This window comes from Grammomys surdaster, unplaced genomic scaffold (assembly GCF_004785775.1).
Source record: "Grammomys surdaster isolate TR1022 unplaced genomic scaffold, NIH_TR_1.0 126391, whole genome shotgun sequence".
Classification (NCBI taxonomy): Eukaryota; Metazoa; Chordata; class Mammalia; order Rodentia; family Muridae; genus Grammomys; species Grammomys surdaster.
The window spans coordinates 14364029-14384469 of NW_021621185.1; the positions used below are offsets into that span (position 1 = coordinate 14364029).

The window sequence follows — 20441 nt, forward strand, 5'->3', positions numbered from 1 at the left end:
AGCTACTCGAGCTGTTATTATTAGTTAGCCCTGATCTGACAGGGGAAAAGGGAAGAAAATCTTTTAAGGAAAAGAAGTGATTAACTTAAGGAAAATACAGTACAAATTTTTTTAATTAAAAAAAGACACTAAAACCTGGTTCGTACTTTCCACTGGCTTATATAATGCATGATGCTGTCCCCCACCACCAGTACTCACTAGTCATTGAATACTTTCCTACTGGAGAAAGGTATAACTGGAGTGACACCAGTCATTTAAAAGCAGAAGTTACTGCTTTTGCCTTTATTCATACCACCACAATTATGAGTATTACGGTGCAGAATTCCTGTCTAGCTTAGTCATGCAACATATATGACCCTTAATTTTCATACAAGCTTTTCGTAGTTAAACACTGTCTAGCTCTATGATCTTATTTTCTGTCTTATTTTAACATGTTTTTAAATATTATATATATATATATATGTGTGTGTGTGTGTGTGTGTGTGTAATACTTATATTTATATAATAAAATAAATACGTATATAGCATTGTGTGTGCACATGTGCATATGCATGCTTGCCTGAGTAAGAGCACCACATGTGTACAGGAGCCCATGGAATTCAGAAGCGCCCATAGGACCCCCTGGAACTGGAGTTATGGCACCGTTTGTCATTGGATGTGAAACTACTCTCAAGCCTCCAGTCGTGCTTAGTGTGACTGGCATTACCTGCAGCTCCCTTTGCCATGTCTGGGCTGAGATTTTAGAGTGGTCTACTTGATTCGCTTTGCCTGGATCCCGTAGAGTCACGTTACTAAAGCATGCATTTGAACACTATAAAACCTCTTATTTATTATAGCATGCATTCATTCTTGGTCCAGTCATGTGGCCTTAGCATTTACAGTACAGCCCATAAGTCCTACAGTGTAACAGCCATGTAAAAAAAAAAATCCATAGCATTCCCCAACTATACTGTGTACTCTTTTATTCCATTTCCTCCCCTCGATTTTCCTCAACTTTCCTCATGTATACCTTCTTCCTGTGTACCCAGATTTCCAGCTCAGGAATATGCCCACTACACTCACATGGTATTTCTCCATTTTGATGTAATGTATGATTTCATGCTATGCTATTAGATGCTTCTGGCAACTCTCAAACATGCAGGTTCAGTTATGTGCTAGGGGTAGGAGCCCAAATGCTGAATTATAATCAGAATACTGAAGACTATAATGTAGAAATAGTATATGTAAGCTAAAATGGAAGACTTTGTCTAGACAAAGATGGAAATAAATGGATCAGCTAGATAAGAGTTTTTAAAGTATTTAGAAACAATGTTTCTATCTGACCCTGTGAAGGAGGGTGAGGACTTGGGGGATGGAGAGGCTGTGGGTGCTGTCCTTTCTCTCTAGGATGATAGGTGTCCTTTATAATCTGTAAATAGTGGCAGGCTAACCTGAAGTGATGCTTGTGCTGTATGGCAGGAGGGCCGGGTATCTACTCAGGATGGTGTACGAGCTCTGAAGGCCAGCTCACAAGAATAAAACAAGCCCAAAGTTCAGAATTTGTTTTTCATTCATGAACTCTCATGAGCTATGTGTTGAAACCATTTGGTAACTTAGAATCTGACAATGGGAATAGTTATACCAAAGAAGTGGGTAAATATACCTCAAGAATTTTTCTTCCTCCTAAACTTGGCAATGTTTATGTACCCATCTCTTACACATCAGGACTTCTGCAAAGGCTGAGAACCAGGAGATGTGAAGATGTCAGTGCAGGGCAGTCACATGCTGCAGTGTGCTTGTACTTGTGATCTTAACATCCTTGCTCCTTGCCTTCCTCTAGTAAATCTTGGTGGAACACAGAAGGCAACTAGCAGGTGCTCAAGGAAATAGGAACCAGTTTCCTAGTTGTTGGAAGAATAGATCTAAGAGGTTTGAGAGGTGCATAAACTGCAGGCTATAGGAGAATGCAGAGGTAGTTTAGTTATAAACTAGCAAAGAAATAATTGACAAAGAACCAGAAGCGTAATGAAAAATAATCTGACATGAATGCAGGATAAATTTTAAAGCATGAGTAGCAAGGAATATGTCAGGCAAAGGAATGTCCAGATCTTAGTACAAAGGTTCTGAACTCTGAAAATGGGAAGAGAAGTAGTGGTGCTTTATAAAGGTCAGGAGTGTAATGTATTGGAAATAAAGAGAGCTAAAAGGTGAATAGGTTATATCTTGCAAGTCTGTAAGAAAGGTTGTTAAACAAATCAGAGAAGGAAAGCATGACCAGGGCTCTAGACATAGGGAGATGGAATTCATTCTAGGAACTGATAGGACGTTAGCCCTGTAAAGGGGCAAGTGTTTGTGTTTAAAAGCAATGTAATAAAGAGTTTGGGTAGATCATGAACTGAAAGAGGCACAAGAAACCAAAGTCAAGTATTTGCCAAATTAAGTCCAAGTTCAATGTGGTGAGAAGCATTGGTACTTAGGGGAAGTAAGCCCTTTCCCCTGACTACTGACTGAGCCCTGTGGTCTTTTGGGGTCAGCCACACAGACACCCAAGTAGAGGCTCTGGTGACTATGGTTTGTGCTTACAGACAGCAAGGACACCAAAAGGAGAAAGCCTTTTCAAATAGCTGATTGTTAAATAGTTCCCAACATCATCAAATATTTGAAAGGGAAATTGTGCTTTCTATGCTTTCTTACTTATGATTTCATACAGTGTACTGTTGTGTCAGGTTAGGGGCCGTGTAGAGTACAGGATTCACTTCACCATGCAGAGAGTCTTATCTGGCCTTGACTATCTCATTCCAGGGAGCACATCATTGTCTTTGCTCAGAATAAAGCATACGGGCTGAATCATGCCAGGGAGTCAGAGGGCTTGTTGAAAAGGAAATGTTGAACTTTACCTATTGACACCTGCACTTAGGAGTTTATTTTAGGGTACATTTTTAATTCTTCACTTGTGTCATCAGAGTGTTGGAGATGAAAACCTTCTCATATCCAGAAAACAGCTTTTGTTTGGACCTGATCCTCATCAATTATCAGTCTTTGGACATCAAATTCCTTTGCATTTATTGCATTAATATTAACTGAGCAAGGAATGTGAGGATTCACATGAATTGTGTGAAAGGAGCAGTAAGTTTTATCTGCACAGGCTACTAATCTGAGATTCCCTGGTTTTAGCTGTACAAGTATATATATCTTTCTATTTATAGAACATCTCATTAGTATCACCCAGTGGATACAACTGACCTAAGCCAATATAATTTGAAGCTATCATTTTGAATTCCTCTTGGCTGAAATCTACATTTTCTTGTGAGTTCGATATAATATTGTAGTTGCTTGGATTTATTTTTTTTGGCACTTACGCAGATATAAATTCCTTTGTGTTTTATTATACTTTGTGAAGCATTTTAAACAATATAAAAGAGAAGTCAATTCATTTAATTCAATCTCATGTGGTCACATGAATCAAAATATTTGTCTCTGTCCTGCTCATGTTCCAGATACCCTACTCCTCGGCGTCTCCTGGGAATTATGTAGTAAGTACATTTGGGTTTGTTTGCTCATAAGAATTGATGTTACATTTTATTTGAGCAGTGAAATTGTTGCCCAGATGTTAGGAAGAGCCCTGTGTATTGACCAAGAAGTGAACATCTTGAGTTGTTTCATACGCCAACCACAATACATATGTTGATGTTCATTAGGGAAACAGTTATCAGTCTGGCTGGAATTGCCTTCCGTGCTCTGCTTTACTTTGGCATATGTTTCTGGAAGCTACTACAGTGCTCTATCCAATCATGGAGAGAGCCGTTCCCAGCTATACAACAATACGCTTGAATTCGCAGTTCTCCACAAGAATAGTGCGCACACCCCTCCCCAGGCCCACTCACCACACATAAAGGCTAAAAACATAAAACTTCATCCCAGCAACAAAGTGGATTAGACTGCAAAGTAAAGAAATAATTCGGAAGGATCTTTTAGGTTTTTTCTATTCCTAGAGATTGAAAAAAATATTTCCTCATTACCATCTATTTATTACATGTTAACTTTTCTCAGTAATTCATGTAACCTGAAGCCAAACGACTTGGTTTTGGACCACCTCTTGTAAAGTCAGAATGACCCTTTGGCCGTCACCCCTTCTATGTTCCTTGTTACATTTAAAGGATACCATAATGGATAATTTATTTTAGAAGATTTAAGAGAAAATATTAACAGAGAAGTGGAGATGAAATGATAAAATAGGAAGCCTTTCCAAGGGTAATTTCCAGAGGTTATGTGCAGCAAGAGTGCTGTAAGCAGGAACACACAGAAGAAGTCAAATGAGCAGGTTAGCCCTACAGAGATCTACTTCATTACCATAGAGAAAAGCACATGCGACTCTGGGCCTGTGGTCTTAGTGCTCAGGGCTCCTCTAAGCTGTCCAAGCCACAGTGCAACTTTTGATACCATTTGTATGAAACAATAGAGAAGGAAGAAGAGAGGGGCAGAGGGATAGAGAGAGGGAGGGAAGGAAGGAAGGGAAAGGGAAAAAATAGGATAAAACTCTCTTAAAGTCTCTTAATACGCCTGGATAAAGTTTTATTAAATTATATACATTTATTTTTTAAAAAAAAAAACTTTATATTGTTTTCTTAGTAGGAGATTATTTGATATATTATTTGAAGTGACTGCTAGGCTATATGTATACACTCAAAATGAAGTAAATATTTCAGTCTCCTGAAAACTAATTTTATCATTATGCACAGAGGTCCTGAAAAATTCTAAAACTCATTGCCTAAACAATGCATTTCGTTGTCAGAATTAACTGCAGCTCCGCCTCATGCCTGGTGCAGTTGGGTATGGAACTGCAGCCTCAGGAGCAGTGGTCAGGATGAGGAGCATGTCTCATGGCCCACTGAAGTGATGCTGCTGCATCATGGTGACCTAAGGCTGACAGAACAAAAACAGGAGGAGTGGGTGGTAAATGGGTATCTCTTAGATACTCTGTGTGATTGTCTTCATAGTTTTAGTAAGTGCCAGTGACACAAAATGTAAGAAAATTATAGCAGACAAAGTACACGGAATTATTTGTATCTTGTTGATTTGTAAAGGCCCTATTAAGTAGTTTCTCCTTAACCTCATTATAGGTGATATGATTAAGTCATGAATAATAAACCAGTGTTACGGGCTCATTGTTTTTGGAAACTTGTCAAAACAGTTTCAACATAGTTAAGCTAAATTATGTTTTGCATAATATTGAGATGATTGTGCATCAAGAAAATAAATTACAGAGGAAATATAGTTGCTTTGTTTTTAAATTTGGATTATTATAGAGATAAGTATAACCCTTTTCTGTCTTTCCTTATGTTGTTTAATGAAATGCTTTATTTTTACTGAAATTTTGTGTAATTCTTTAGGGTCCTCCAGGAGGTGGAGGGCCACCAGGAACACCCATCATGCCTAGCCCAGCAGGTACTGTAATTCAAACTAGCTCATGGATATTTGCCTCCTAGGATAAAACCACAGCATATAGAAATCGTTAATAAACTTGGGAACGTTCATTGTCTCAGCGTGATTAAAAGCAGTAGGGGGAGCATGTCGGGAGACATCTATTCTTAAACAGCTTTGCTGCTGTAAGCATTTAGAGAATTCCTCTTGTATGAATAACAGAGTTAGCATGAGCAGTGTGTTGATTTATATGAATTGCTCAGTTATTGAACTTTAATACTAAAAATCCCTTAAAATGGAAAAGAATCCATATCCCCCCAACTCAGAAAAACAGTGTACAGGAGTAAAACATTAAAAGACATTGACCCCTTAGGTTAGCAAACTGGCCCCACCCACGTATCTGTCATCGTACTAAGAATGGATATGTTTACAGGATTGTTTACTCTACATGTCTATAGGAATTTACTAGTTAACAAATTTGCTAAGTAGTAGTGAAATGTTTTTACTCTTCTAAAATAAAGCATTCTTCACTATATCCATAGTAATTTAACATAATTCTTTAAAGAAGCATTAGCATTTCTTTTTTCCCTTTTGAGAATTTCGTACAAAGTATTGAGCACATTTGAAGACTAATAGTTGGAATTTAAATTGTCAAAGATCTATCAAATTATATAGAGCATGCATCAAGGGCTATTAGATGGTCCTTAGGAGCTGACTCTATAGCCCTAGCGCTATAAGTGGTTGGAGATATAATCCAGGATCTCCGTATGAGGATGCTCACCGTATGGCTCACTGTAAAGTCAGATGCTCTCTAAGATATACAGAATTTAAAAGTCTATTATTAATAATGCCAGTAAATAATTTCCTGTTTTATATTTTTTATTTAAAACCAAATTTGGTAATACAAAATGTTACCTTGACTTCACTGGTTTTTCTCTATCTATAAATATGTCATCGTCTCTTACTTCAAACTGTCCACATTGAATATGAAGCAGAATCCATCCAAGATGAAATTATATGAACTGATCTTCTCCCCCCCTGTATTTCATTCTCATTTTGTGAAGTTAATGTGTAATTTACGAAGATAGCGTAGCATTGTTCGTGTCACTGTAGACTAGAGCCTAACTTCATGTAACACTAAGCATACCGGTGATAAGTAATCTGGTCGCCTTTCCACCTTGCAGGCTTGTTTGAACACTTTTGTAGACTAGTCCTTTAACAGTGAGCTGGCACTCAGGCCTAAGATACGCTTTATTGTAAGGCTCATCCATGAATCAGAAGGAACCAGGCATTGCCTAGAAAACCATCCTTACTCCTCTTGATAATTTTGTCTCTTTTGGATGAAATTATATTTTAGTTAGTCTTAAAGTGATAAATTCATTTCTTACATATTTGAATTTGTAATCCATTTTTTCTTTCACCAAAAGTAAAGATAAAATCCATTTTAAGTTCTCATATATTTAAAAAGAAATCTCAGATTTTCTAAAATATGATAGAACTTTTTAGACAGACTAAATGCAGTAAATCTAACTTGTTGTCTGAGGCACACAGCTAAGTAAGACATAGTCCCTTTCCTTCTGGTGAATTCTTGATGGCCAGTTGTGAACAGAAGAGAAGACTAGTGGAGCATTAACTGATACAAGCAAGCTACCCTGCATTGGCTGGAGAGCACATATATTCAGATACCTCAGTGGGGAACTCCTATTATAAATAGCATTTGAGGGGTTGCTGAGATGGCTCAGTGGTTTAGGGCAGTGGATGTTCTTCCAGAGGTCCCGAGTTCAATTTCCACAACCACAGGGTAACTCAAGACCACCTATAAAGGAATCTGATGCCCTCTTCTGGCATGCAGGTGTACTTGCAGGCAGACCACTCATATTTTAAAAAAACATGAATAATATTTTTAAAAAGAAAGAAAGAAAAGAAATAGCATTTGAAATGAGTCTTGATGTCTAGTGACTAGAATTTTAGTAGGTGACAACTGAGGAGAAGATGCTCAGCAGAAGTAAAAGCGTAAAGATGTGCAAGGTTGGTGATGGGCAAGAAAGAATAAGTAATCTTACATGGCAGAAGTATTTCATACATAAGGATATAAACAAGTTAGAGCCACAAAAATAGGTTGTGACCTCACTTTGTATCCAAAACCAAGGTCAGCGTGATACTAGGATGTATTCTACTCAGGAAGTACTATCTAGCTGAGCAGACTGGCATGTACCTTCAATCCCAGCACTTGGGAGGCAGAGGCAGGTGGATCTTTATGGATTCGAGACCATCCGGGTCCACATGGTGAGTTCTAGGAAAGCCAGGTAGACATAGTGGAACCCTGTCTCAGAAGTTAAATCTAACACTGAGACTCAGAGATCACTGTTAATAAATGTGAAAAATGTCCCACTCACTCAAAGTGACACACACTGAAGTCACAAGCGAGTTAATGTCTAATGAGTAGTCACACAAAGAAAGCAGAAACAGTTAAATATCTCTATCTGTGGTCACTACTATGAGAAAGCATCTTATTTTACCCTCTCGATCAATACAAAATACAGTTTTCCAATACTTCATCATTTTCAAAATAAAGATCTATTGTTCCACAGCTAAGTAAACACAAATTATAATTATAAGAAAATAGAAAACTGTGGTTTATAACTAGTACTTCTTCAATGCAAAATAATTCACTTTCATTCTAGGTTTACTTCAAATATATATGTGGAGATTTAATTAGAATTAGCTAGTAGGCATGAAGTATAAGTTTTAGAATAGTGTAAAAGCTTGCATATATTTATATAGAATACATTGCAGTTATTTTAATAAAAGTACTAAAAAAGGTTATCAAAAAGTTGTTGAAAAGTGTTGTCATTCATGTCTGTAACTTAGTACTCAGGAGACTGAGACAGGAAGATGACTCTGAACTCAGGGTCAGCCTGCACTACCAAGTAAGTTCCAGGCCAGCCAAAGCCATAAAACAAGAGTGTCTCTAAAAGGAGAGAAACACATAGTAGAGGAATCTGGTTTTGACTTCAAATAAGAGAGTTTCTCTTTCTAGTCTTACTGTAATATCACTTTTGAAATTAAGTTAGTATAGTCTACCAGTTTTATCCTAAAACTCAATTTTCTTTTTTATAGGAAATCTAAGAAAATTCTGAAAATTGGAAAGCTACTAAATTTGGAGTTTTAAAATTGCCTGATATGTATATATGTCATTGTTTATGTAGTAAAAACTGATCCATGTTTTATGAAGGGAAATATTGCAGTGTTTGTTTTTAAAGTGATATTCAATTGACCTAAATTACTGAAATAATTATATACCTCATTGTGTTTGTAGTTTATGACTATAGAACACTAAAGTCTGGGTCAGAAATGACTGCCAAGTATTTGATTCCAAACATCAGTCATGACTAGGCCAGGTGCATATCTAGCTGTCGTTTCTATGTACGCCAGGATCTCCTTTGGTTATTACTTTGCTATGGCTTTGGTAGAGATATTAATTAAGCCATGTTTTGTTTCAGATTCAACTAATTCTGGAGACAACATGTATACTTTAATGAATGCAGTACCTCCTGGGCCTAACAGACCTAATGTAAATATAAGTTTTAAACGTATTTGATCTACAGTACAGTAATGATCCAAATAAATATAAATGTTATGCTTATGTATAAGTACACAGGGTAGATAAAATTGAAAAAGTCAACAGATACATTTTTGTGTTAGGGAATTAAAACTTACATGCCTCTAGTCTTAGAGTCTTTTAAAATATTAAATTCCCTTTATAGTTACAGAGGCAAAGGAAAGAATAGTACATAGCACATTCGTGACTGTTGGGCTCACAGGTCTAACTTCTCAGCCTCGCTCTAAAAACTCAATGAAAATAGTCCAGTCAGTCAGCTTCTCACTCATCGGTGGTGTGTGTGTGTGTGTGTGTGTGTGTGCGCGCGCGTGTGTGTGTGTGTGGTCCCTTCTAGTAAGTTTGCTATGGGATACATATGGAAGTCAACAGAAACCACTTGTAACAGCCTGTCCTCTTCATCTACTTTGGGAGTCCTGGGGACTGAACTCAGGTTTTCAGGTTTGGTGGAAAGTGCCTTTTTCAGCTGGCCTTCTTCCCTACCTTTATGTGTCTGTTTAGACACTTAGTCATAAGCAGCAACCTTGTACTCCTTCTTGGAAGCCATAGGACCATGTGATCTGCTTCCTCACAGCCATGTTTGCACAAAGCTGGTGGCATTCAGCCTTGTCTGAATAGTTTTCCCTTAGGCTACCCAGCCTGCCTGGCTTCCCTGCCACGCCCCCTCCCCTACTAGTCACCCCTACTCTTTCCCAGTCCTTCTTTTCCTTTCTCTTACCCCCTACCCCCAGCCCAGCACTTCCTTTCTTAGTTAGTCTGCTCTGGTGCTGAAGGCTAGTGTGCCTCTTTACCTCCCCACTCTGTTTATCCACACTGGAGTCAATCCTGTGGTGGAATAGGACTTCAGCTTAGGAACATGAAAAGAAAGTGCTGACTTCAGTGCTTACCTTCAAGTCTGAGATGATGACAGATGACCCACCTGCCTTCAGATTCGGCATGGACTCATTCTAGAGGAGCCACAGGGAAGGAAAGGCACTGACCTGGGCGTTCCCATCACAGCTCTCCCCCAGCATGTGTGTTCACAACTACTTCCCACTAAGATTTTACTTGAAAAGAAACAGCCGCAGTGCTTTGAAGGTGTGACTAGAGCTGCTGCAGAGTGTCTGCACTAAGCTGACATGACACACATGACTGAGGAGAGTTAGTGATGGTCAGCTCTCAGTAGGTAAATGTGTTTAACCTCCAGGATGAAAGCGTTTCCTGTGACCATTCAAACAGTGCTATATTTCTTCTAAGAAGAGTTGATACTGGCATCATGGTCCAACATAAATGTTCCAATAGTATTTGCAGCTTCTCAAGAACTGTACCAGGAGAATAAGAGGAAATGTCTCTCACAGAGAGAACACTGGTCTTCTCATCAGTATATGCTTTCCATATTTTTTCCCTTGAGAGAAAAAAAATGGACAGAAAAGATTAGGCTTAGAATTCAGAACAGAGGTGAGAGAGATGGGAAAGATGGTTAAAGAAGCCACAGTCTGCAAATGCATCCTGAAGTCTGCAAACCTAGAGATGAGCCAGGGAAATCTCTGTAATGTTAATAAATAATGTTAAAAGTCACTTTCCATTTGGTCACAATTACTTTCTTCATTTTAAAAAACAGTTTCCAATGGGCCCTGGATCAGATGGTCCCATGGGTGGATTAGGAGGAATGGAATCCCATCACATGAACGGCTCTTTAGGTAAGGTTCGGTTTTTACATTAGATGGATAGAATGAATGACTCTTTAGATAAGGCTCAGCTTTTACATTAGATGGATAGAATAAATTCAAAATAAAATGTTAATTTTACTCCATGGATATTATGGTCTGCAAAGCTCTTCCATGACACCAGAATGGAGGTATAATCCAGAGTTGGTTATGAGAACTGAGAACATTTGAAAATCGGAGTGTGAGAGTTGTTCTGTGCAGTTTGCCCCATGAGTATCATACCAACCTATAAAAGCGTAAGTGTCTTGTGGCCAAAGGAGTTCTGTTCTTCTGCTCAGCGTGTGCAGTGCTACCTAGAACAGAGGGTTTCCCTGCCCTTCCCATAGGGGATTTTATCTCCAGATTGTGAACATAATATCAGAGAAACCAGCTCTTATGATAATTCCTTAGATTTGTTGTGTATTTTAATGTTTGCCTCATTTTAAAATAAAGTTAGTAACCAGCTTTGATAATGCTAATAATTCCCTTATGAGACTATGATCTGCACCTTCCATTGGGATAGAGCCAAGCTCAAGTAGACCAGTAGTTAACAGCATGCTTCATGTACAGTGCATTGTTAGCGTAAGGAGCCGCGTATCTGTAAGGTAATCAAAATATTTACAATGATGAGATGTAGAGAAACGTAAGGCAAACTGACTAGATCTCCTCACACACGGTGCTCCTGGGTAGAAGGTATAAAAATGCTTGTGCTCATGCGCTGTCTAAAAGCTGACAGTGGGCCTTTCACGCCTGTCACACAAGCTGTGCTATGTAGTTCTGCTCGTCTGGAACTTGCTTCCCATACTGAAGGTCAGCAGCATGCCCCTCAAGTCTCTGAACGTCTGTATGAACTCATTTCAGAAATTATTTACAGTACATTGGTAGGCTTTTGTGCTTTTAAGGACCCATTCTTATTCTTCCTAGACTTCAAAGTTTGGGTTTATTTTATTTTTGTTGACATGAAGGGTCTGATTATGGTTTCCAATAGGTACTTATGACTATTTAACTTTAAGTTAGAATTTAACATTCAAACTCTCAGGCACACTGCCACAAACTTGTGTATAGCAAGCACACCTAATTTTACTGGTTCCCATAATGGACATCACAGAGAAATGTAGCCATCTTCTCATAGTGCTCCATTGGACAGCACTAGTACAGATTTTGATTTTTCAGTGGACTGCAAAACATGATACTCTCAGTCAGTCAAGTTGGAGAATTAGTGAAAAAGAGAGTGTGTGATCATAGTTAGAAGGATTTGGTTACATTATTACTAAGTTCAGGTATCCAGAGGAGTTTCACAATGGTTGACAACTAGTTTGTTACTTTCTACAGTGAACATTATTGTATTAATTATTAACGTGTAACAGTATAGCATGTGTGCATTGGGTGTGTAACAATATTGGACCCTTTCACTCACAAGTAAGTCATGCTAACCCTTCATGTTAATTATGCTGTTCAGTAAATGCTGTTATTAAAATGTTACAATATTTTACACTAAGATTAATTGTTAAGAATAAAATAGTTCAAAATAAAACTGATACTGTGACATGACAAAGTTAGGATTATTAATTATTTAGTATATAATGCCACTGCCTATGTCTCTCAAGAATCAAAATTAAAATGTAGCATATTTTTAAGATATGTTTAGTTTCTATTGTGTATATGGAGTACTATCTATTTTTTAATATTAATGAAACTTTTTTAATATTTTGTTTAGAATATGATTTAGAATATTATCTAATACTCCTAGAAATGTCTGTCTTAAATTTTATTATTAAAAGATATATAGATCTATATATATGCTATATAAACATTTAAATATTTTAATTACATATGTAGATGGTCTCCCTAATGGTCTCCAAGGGGTCTGTAGCTCTGCCTCTGCTCCTGCCGTTAGGAGCCAGGTGACTAGAAGTCGCAGCTGGGCTCTGGGCTGTCAGTAGCTCACTCCCCTTCAGTAGTTTCCATTATACATGCTGTCTCACCTAATGATGGTATCTTTTCACACTTTGCTTCAGGCTCAGGAGATATGGACAGTATTTCCAAGGTGAGTAATGTGTGTTCTCTGTTTTATCTCCATTTGATTCCACGTGGAACTGTAGCATTACTAAATGAGTTTCATTAATATTGTTCTTCAATATAAATTTTGAATATAGAAGTTCAGATATAGTCACTTAGCAGTTAAAATTTGGATATATATAATCTTTGAGAAAGAAAATGTGATAACCCATTTAGTCATGTTCCGATGCTACATAGTGAGCTACCCTGACAGTTTGGATGATCCTTTGAAAAGCTGCAGAAGTTTGCAAAGTCTCTACAGCAATTTGACAGTAGATACTTTGGAGTCGTCGGCTGTATGTGGAATAAGGACACTGCATCTGTATGTCCACTTGGTCTTGCAGGCCTTTATTAGACAGGGCTGACATGCAGTCATTCTGCTAGTCCTCAGAATGGTGGGAGAGGAATTAGAAAGATATTACATTAATTCATGTGGAAAAGTAAATGTGTCTGCATTGTCCTCCTTCAATTATTTGAATACATAAAATGAATCTTTCTGTAAGATGATTTACATATTTTTAAAGAATAATTCTAAATAGATCATAATGAAATTAAAGTCGTTCTCAGAGAGTCAAATAAATTTAACATGTTTGATGAGAGTTAAAATTAGCTAACACTAAAGAGATTCCCTTTCAAAGTTTGCTTTAGATCAGTAAATAGAGAAACTGACTAAAGGACAGCTATGCTTTTATCCCACCAATATTTGTATAATAATATAAAGTTCCTGGCACCACAAAAAAATGAGATTAACTGAGCTGTAAAAACAGCTTAATCTAAGACTTCAGGACTAAAACATTTTAAACTGCAACTTTAACATTGGAGCTGGAGAGTCTGGCTACCTAGTTGTACAATTTCTGTGGAAACGTGGACGAATGTGTTTATAACAAATAGTAACTTATCTCTGTGAGAAATGCTCTCCATAAAGTCTTCTTTCAAAACAAGACTTCGAAAACAAACATCATCTCTTCATCTTCAAGTGGCTTCTCCTCACCCAGGGGCGTGCTCATTGGGTAAAGAACGGTGTGATTATTATTAGGCATCATGCAGAGCTGTAACTCCAAAGAGAAGCACACATAAGGCCACACCCCAAGAAGCTCCATGTAACTGAGCACACCAAACTGGAAAGAGTTTCAAAAGTTTGGGTCAAGTTTTGAGGATAGAAGAAACAATAAATTGCTAATTAAGAGATTATTTTAAAAATTACTTAAAAGATAAAAATTGAAGACTCTGGCCAGCAAAATGACTCAGCAGGACTTGGAATGCAAGTCTCGAAGCATGATTTTAGCCCAAGACATCAAGTAGAGGCAGAGAGAGGTGAATCCTTGAAGTTGTGTCTAATCCCTGCATGCATCATGCACACATATGCACGTGCATACACATACACCCAAAAAACCCTCTAAAAATTAAGTAGACACCACAGACTTTAAGAGAGGTAAACATTTTAGCCAGAGGAAATTTATGTGTGATGCTTTTTACATTTATAATGTGAATTTCTTCCAAACCTAGAGAAAGGGTAAGTGGAAATGTAATAGACTCTCTTGACTATGGGATGAGTAATACGAACTATATTTTAAAGTTGAATCTTAGATTAAAGGTACACAGTAACGTGCCAGTACACTGAAATTTAAAAAAACAAAACAAAAAAAACCAACTGTCCCCAGCATGACTAAAGCAGCTAAAAGCAGCCTTTTCCCGAGTTCTGTCATGCTCCCCTCCAGATGATGTGTCCAGTCAGTGGCCTTCCTGGTTGTTATCAGTGCCTTTTCTGCATGGTAATCTGTCCTCAGTGGTGAGTTCTCCTGGAGACACTACTCACAAACGTCGTCACAGTTAAATGAGCATCCCAGTGTCCATGCCACTGTGCTCGTCACCTGTCCCAACTGGTTTGAAATTCCAGTCTCAGAGGCCAGGTGCCCTTTAGCCTGCATCTTCCTCTGGTCAGCATGATTCTGTACAGCCCAGTTCCTTAACCCTCCATACTGACGAACTCATGCGTTTCCTGACACTCTACAAAGAATACTTTCAGAAAAACAAAACAACATATTTTCCTTATCATTTTAAACTTTTCTAACATGTTCCATTGGCAGAAGCAAGAGGTTTGGAAGATCTGATAATGCCTTGACTTGTATTCATTTAAAATTCCTTTCAGCATATTTATATATTCTCTACCTTAACAACAGAAACAAAAACATGAGTTTGAGCCCCCATGCTATGAAGACACTGAACAGAAAATAGAAATAGTAAAGTGGGCGTGTTGTTTTTAACTCTAGATAACAAATCCATACCTTGAGGTCTAGGGTTGTAGCTAAATGGTAGAGCATTTGCCTAACATATGCAAGGCTATAGATTCAAATGCCAGCACTAAAATACTAATTAATTAGCTGATTAATTAAAATAAAACCAACCCGCTTAAAGTTCACTAAACTTTTAGAATAAAAAAGAAATATGTGAAAAAAAGCACAGCAGGGATCTAATCACCCAATTCTAAGAGAAAGTCCGCACAGGTGTCTTAGTTACTCTCCATGACTGTGACAGTCACCACAAACAAGGTAACATATGGAAGAAAATATTTAACTTGGGACCCATTGTTACAAAGGGACAAAGTCCATGGCCATGCCATGGGGCAGCATGGCAGCAGGCAGGCAGGCATGGCATTGGAGCTGTGGCTGGCATGGAGGTAAAGCTCACCCCAGTGATACACCTCCTTTAACAAGGCCACACCTCACCTCCTATTTATAGACCTTCCACCAACTGGGAACCAAGTACTCAAATATATGAGCCTATGGGAACCATTCTCAGACCACCACAGTGAACAATGTCAGTCCTGTTTTCAAAGCACAGTTTAATATTTAATTAACAGCTTTGGTAATTAATAAATCCAAAATAATACATTTAGTAAAAATTTTTAAGGAAAAAAAAGTTGTCAGCTTTACTTCAAAGTATAGCTGCCTTTCTTTATTCGTGGGTAACTAACATTTTCAGAGGAAAAACTTATCAGAAATGATAAGTTCTCCTTCTGCTGTGGAAGTCTGGTTCTGAGGTATATAGGGCTCCTATATGCCTGGGCTTCAGAGGAGCCTCACTCTCAGATCCTACCTGCAGGGGGCTCAGTGAGACAAGTCAGGAGCTGTAATCATGCCAGCCATCTGCCTGCCTCTGCTTACAGATTGGCCATATTTTTAAAGCACGTGTTTTTTTAGGAACTCATTCATAAAACTTTGATGTTTGTAAGAGAACTTGTTGGGGTAAATCAACATGTTCTAAGTATTTTTTTTATTCCAAACCAAAATAAATTGATATGGTTTAGAGCAAAATAATCTAAAAATCTTTCTTCCATTTAAAAATAAGTGTTTTGTCCTGAATTTTCTTAAACTCAATCAATTATAACTTGAAATACTTCCTTGAGTGTTTTATTGCAGGGCTGTATAAACATGCCTTGTATGTCATTCTCCATTTCCTATTGGTGTGGCTGTCATGCACAGTTTAAAGTACACTGTAATGATAAGGCAAGCAGACTTAAACAGGGTTTTACAAAGGCCCTGCTAACTCTGTGTGGATTGCTAATAGCAGTTGCTCTGTCTTGGAGAAACTGCATAGGAACTTCCTGTTAAGCTAATGGTAAGGTGTGTCTACAGCAGTCTGCTGATCTTCCTTCTTTTCTGAAAGCATAGTTTTCTAGTCCTAAGGTGTCTGTCTCTTTCTTAACGACCTTCCCTCTTCTTTCTGACTCACATAAAAATAATTGAAATAGTATTACCTCTAATGTGCACAGAGATTTAAAGGGAAATACCTATTAAAGCAATGACCTTTCAAATTTGATTAGTAAAATTACTAAGGGAGTTAGCCTCCACCATGCCATATCTGTGAGTAGGCTCTCTCATCAGCCTCCTGCTGGGAAACTTTTTTATTTTTAACTCTCTACAGTTCTTGAAAGTCTAAAAGCTGGGGGTAAGGAATTGAATAAACATTGATTCTGGGAGTAAAAAAAAAAAAACAGTTACCATCGATTGTTTCAGAGTTTTGGTTGTTTTCAAACTTTGATTTGCAAAAGTGTTAACACTTGATCCAGTGCATAGTGTGACCTAGAGTGTGAGGAAGAAGCCAGTTAGCATCATGGTTTGTCCTCAGAGTACTGCTGCTGCTACTGCTGCTGCTACTGCTGTACGTTCTGTGTTTGAAACACTACAGTGCAGGAGGGAAATGAAAATCTTCAACAATGACTTCTTTTCTGAATCTTGTTTACAGAATTCTCCCAATAATATGAGCCTGAGTAACCAGCCAGGCACTCCAAGGGATGACGGTGAAATGGGGGGAAATTTCTTAAATCCTTTTCAGAGTGAGAGTGTAAGTATCTCCTTGACCATGTTGCTATGCACAGGTAATCTTGAGCTCTCCTACCAGAATAAATGTTCAAAACTTTATTATTAATGTTTATAAAGTGTAAAAGTCAGAAGAATCTCCAAATGCCATTTTATGAAAAAAGGGTTCTAAGGGACCTTTTTTATGTGCAGTTACCAAAACTACAATACTGGAAGAGAAGATCCATTGTCATGAATCAGATGGAAAGCAGATTACCTTACCTTTGAGCAAAATGTGTAGGTCACTGCAAAGTCAGGTCTATTCTTGATTTTGTCATAGTAAGACTGTGACAGTAATCTACATGTGTTGTGGCTTTGATGAAGTGAAGGTCACATTGGTGATCTGTCAGCCTGAGTCTGAAGCCTGTGTTGTTTTAAAAGTGCTATTATAGGGTTATAGGTTCTCTCCATAGATGTATATGGGACAAAAAGTGAAGTTATAAAGTTTGTTTATTTGGCAGTCATTATTTGGCAGTCAGCTTACAATCATTTATATGTGCAGGGCAGTATACTAGACCCTGGGAGGACCACAGGGACAAGATGCTGCCCTTCTCAAAGAGCTACTATGTAATCCAGTAACATTTAACTCTTACTTCACTCTGTGTTCCCTAGAGCTCCCTTAAAACCCGATGGACTCGGGTTTTGGGAGTCAGGCTGTGGACAGGGGAATGAAAAGGGCAAGTTAGGGATTTCAGAGGCTGCTCTGTACTGGGACTACTAAGCTGGATTGTACAACAAAATGTTGCAGAGCCCAGTATACGACCCATGGATCTGTCAGACAACAAAAGGCTCACAGCCACTGCTTGCCACCATGCTGCCGGACTCAGCCTTTGCCAGAGTTGCCACTGTCAGAGGTTGACGCTGTGGCTGACAGCAGCCTACTTTAGTGCAGAGTGATGCCCAACATGGAGTCCAGGGTTTGAGGTTCCATCAGTTCTATCGTCTCCACTGGAAATGAGCATGCCCCTAAATGTAGGCTATAAAAAAGGTTAATTTGTTTTATTTATATGATTGGTGAGGGCAAAGAAGGTAGATAAAATTACATGAGATAGCCTAGCCATCAGTGAGTAAGCAGGAAAAATCAGGAGGCAGCACACTGTTTCAGCCACACATGGTCTGTGGTTCACCTCAGGAATGAGGACAAGTCAGTCATTTTCAGTGTTCACTTTATCTAATAGAACATATGTATCTCCTTTTGTTTAATTCTTCCAGCAGCAACATAATATAATTTAATGAGGTATATGCAAGTCAATTCAGTTCACTTATTGGGCTGTATGCAAAGTTTTAGATTAAGAAACAAAGTATTCCAAAGTGAGGAGGATGGTGTGTATGTTGGTCAGGAGTACAATTGCACTAACAGATGTTTACAGGGGCAGATCATCTGTCAGACTAACACATATGCATTCTATAATACACTGTTGACAGCAAAGGACTGAAATAAACTGTGGATTCACAATAGAGCCTTATGTAATAGAATACCACTCCATTCAACAACTCTGACCAAACTAGAGGACAGCCTGTTAAGTGACATAAAAGGCACAACAAGCCAGCACTGAGTGCTCACTCACATGGAATCCACTCAGATGCTGGTCACGATGGGCTCCTTAAACATTCCACTTGCAACCTTAGGCGTGTAGGTGGAAAACAGACACACACATCAAGGACTTACTAGTCATAAATCATGAAGAGATGCATTTTAAAACAATTCTTTGATGTGTACTCTTTTTACAATTTATTAAACACAGGATGTAATGAAATGAATAATGAATGTTCATATGTGTGTGTATGTGAGAGAGAGAGACAGAGACACACAGAGAGAGAGAGAGAGGGAGAGAGAGAGAGAGGGAGGGAGGGAGGGAGGGAGGGAGGGAGGGAGAGAGAGAGAGAGAGAGAGAGAGAGAGAGAGAGAGAGAGAGAGAGAGAGAGAGGATGTGTGTGTGTTCTTTGTGTAGTTCTGGCTTGCCTGAAACTTCCATGTGGACTAGGCTGGCCTTGAACTCACAGAAATCTGTCTCTTTGCCTCCCAAGTGCTGTCTTATGTGTTTTTATATAAAGAAGCTTTGACTGAATGTTTGTTACTACAGGACATAGAAAATCTTATTTTTTCAGAGTTGAATGGATTTTATCGTATCATCATCAACATAAAAATGTATTTCACATACATAAAATGTGATAAAAGATAGCTAGTGTATGTTTAGAGCCATCTCATAAATTGTTGGAAGTCTGTCAAAATCAAGCAAAAGTCCATTTAATTTTTTTTTTTTTTTTTAGCAAGCTAAGATCACCAACTCAGACAAACTTTTTAGACAGTCTCACATGGTAATTACTTACATGCTAGTGAATGACTGGAGGAAAATATTAAGTTTTTACATTCCATAATTAAGTTATTATGTGTATAAAAGCATTAAACTTGCATATGGACAAAAACAGTTCAAAACATAGAGTGCGGCTCTGCACTGGGCTGCTGTGGAATCAGTGCTCTGAAAAGTCCACATGGCTGTTCCAAGCCAGAGCTGCAGGAAGCCTCACAGTGCATCCTGCCTGAGCGCTGCCAGGCTACTTGCATTCATTACACGTTTGCTTTTGAATTTGCATTAATTTTTGGTTATCAGAAAAGATTTTACTCTCGGTAAATCCCCCTGTGTTTGGGTGCATGGCCCCACCTAGAGTCACAGCCACAGTCTGAAGCTGAGTTATAAGAACCGGAACCCAGTGGGATGGGTGAGGAAAGGCGGGGCTGTGGCCAGGCACAGAAGAAAGGAGCTGCAGAGTGCAGAGGCAGTGATAATGTACAGTTCACAAAGGAAGAACTTGATTGTTTGCACTACAGAAAAATGGCATTATTTAAGGATCTGGGTGTGGTTAGCCCCATTTGAACATTCTACAATATAGCATCAAAATATCACATGGTAATATAAGTAACTGTTGTGTCACTTTTTAAATTAAAATATTTTAAAATAAATGCTAGAATTGGTATAAATTGGGTATTTCTAAGATAAGAAGAATTATTAATTAGGGATTAAAAGTAAACCTTTGAAATTAGTTCCACGTGAGTTTAAGGGCATAGACAAGAGGCCCCCTCTCCTCGCCCTCCCATATTTATCAGAGCTACTGTTCTCGACCCTTAGAAAGGGGACACCAATTCAGAAAGCCCTTCAAGGGGAGCAGAAAATCAGAGAGCAGAACCGGAAACAGAGTAATCCCGACCTCACCCTTAAATCCCAGCAGACTGTCCAGCAGAAGAGCCAGTCTGCCTGGATGAATGGACACTTAGAGTGGGAGGAGCTGAGAGGAGCTGGATGAATGGACACTTTAGTGGGA

The 20441-nt window shown here is 38.4% G+C and overlaps 1 protein-coding gene across 3 annotated transcripts in view; it reads left to right on the plus strand.

Moving 5' to 3' along the window:
- Ssbp2 (single stranded DNA binding protein 2) overlaps positions 1-20441 on the plus strand; it is a 266016-nt gene that overhangs the window by 240343 nt on the left and 5232 nt on the right. For all 3 annotated transcript variants that reach the window (XM_028760092.1, XM_028760094.1, XM_028760093.1), the window contains 6 exons: positions 3477-3512; positions 5370-5424; positions 8904-8974; positions 10620-10698; positions 12723-12751; positions 17008-17106. In XM_028760092.1, the coding sequence (XP_028615925.1) occupies positions 3477-3512; positions 5370-5424; positions 8904-8974; positions 10620-10698; positions 12723-12751; positions 17008-17106 (369 nt within the window). The remainder of the gene's footprint in view (positions 1-3476; positions 3513-5369; positions 5425-8903; positions 8975-10619; positions 10699-12722; positions 12752-17007; positions 17107-20441) is intronic.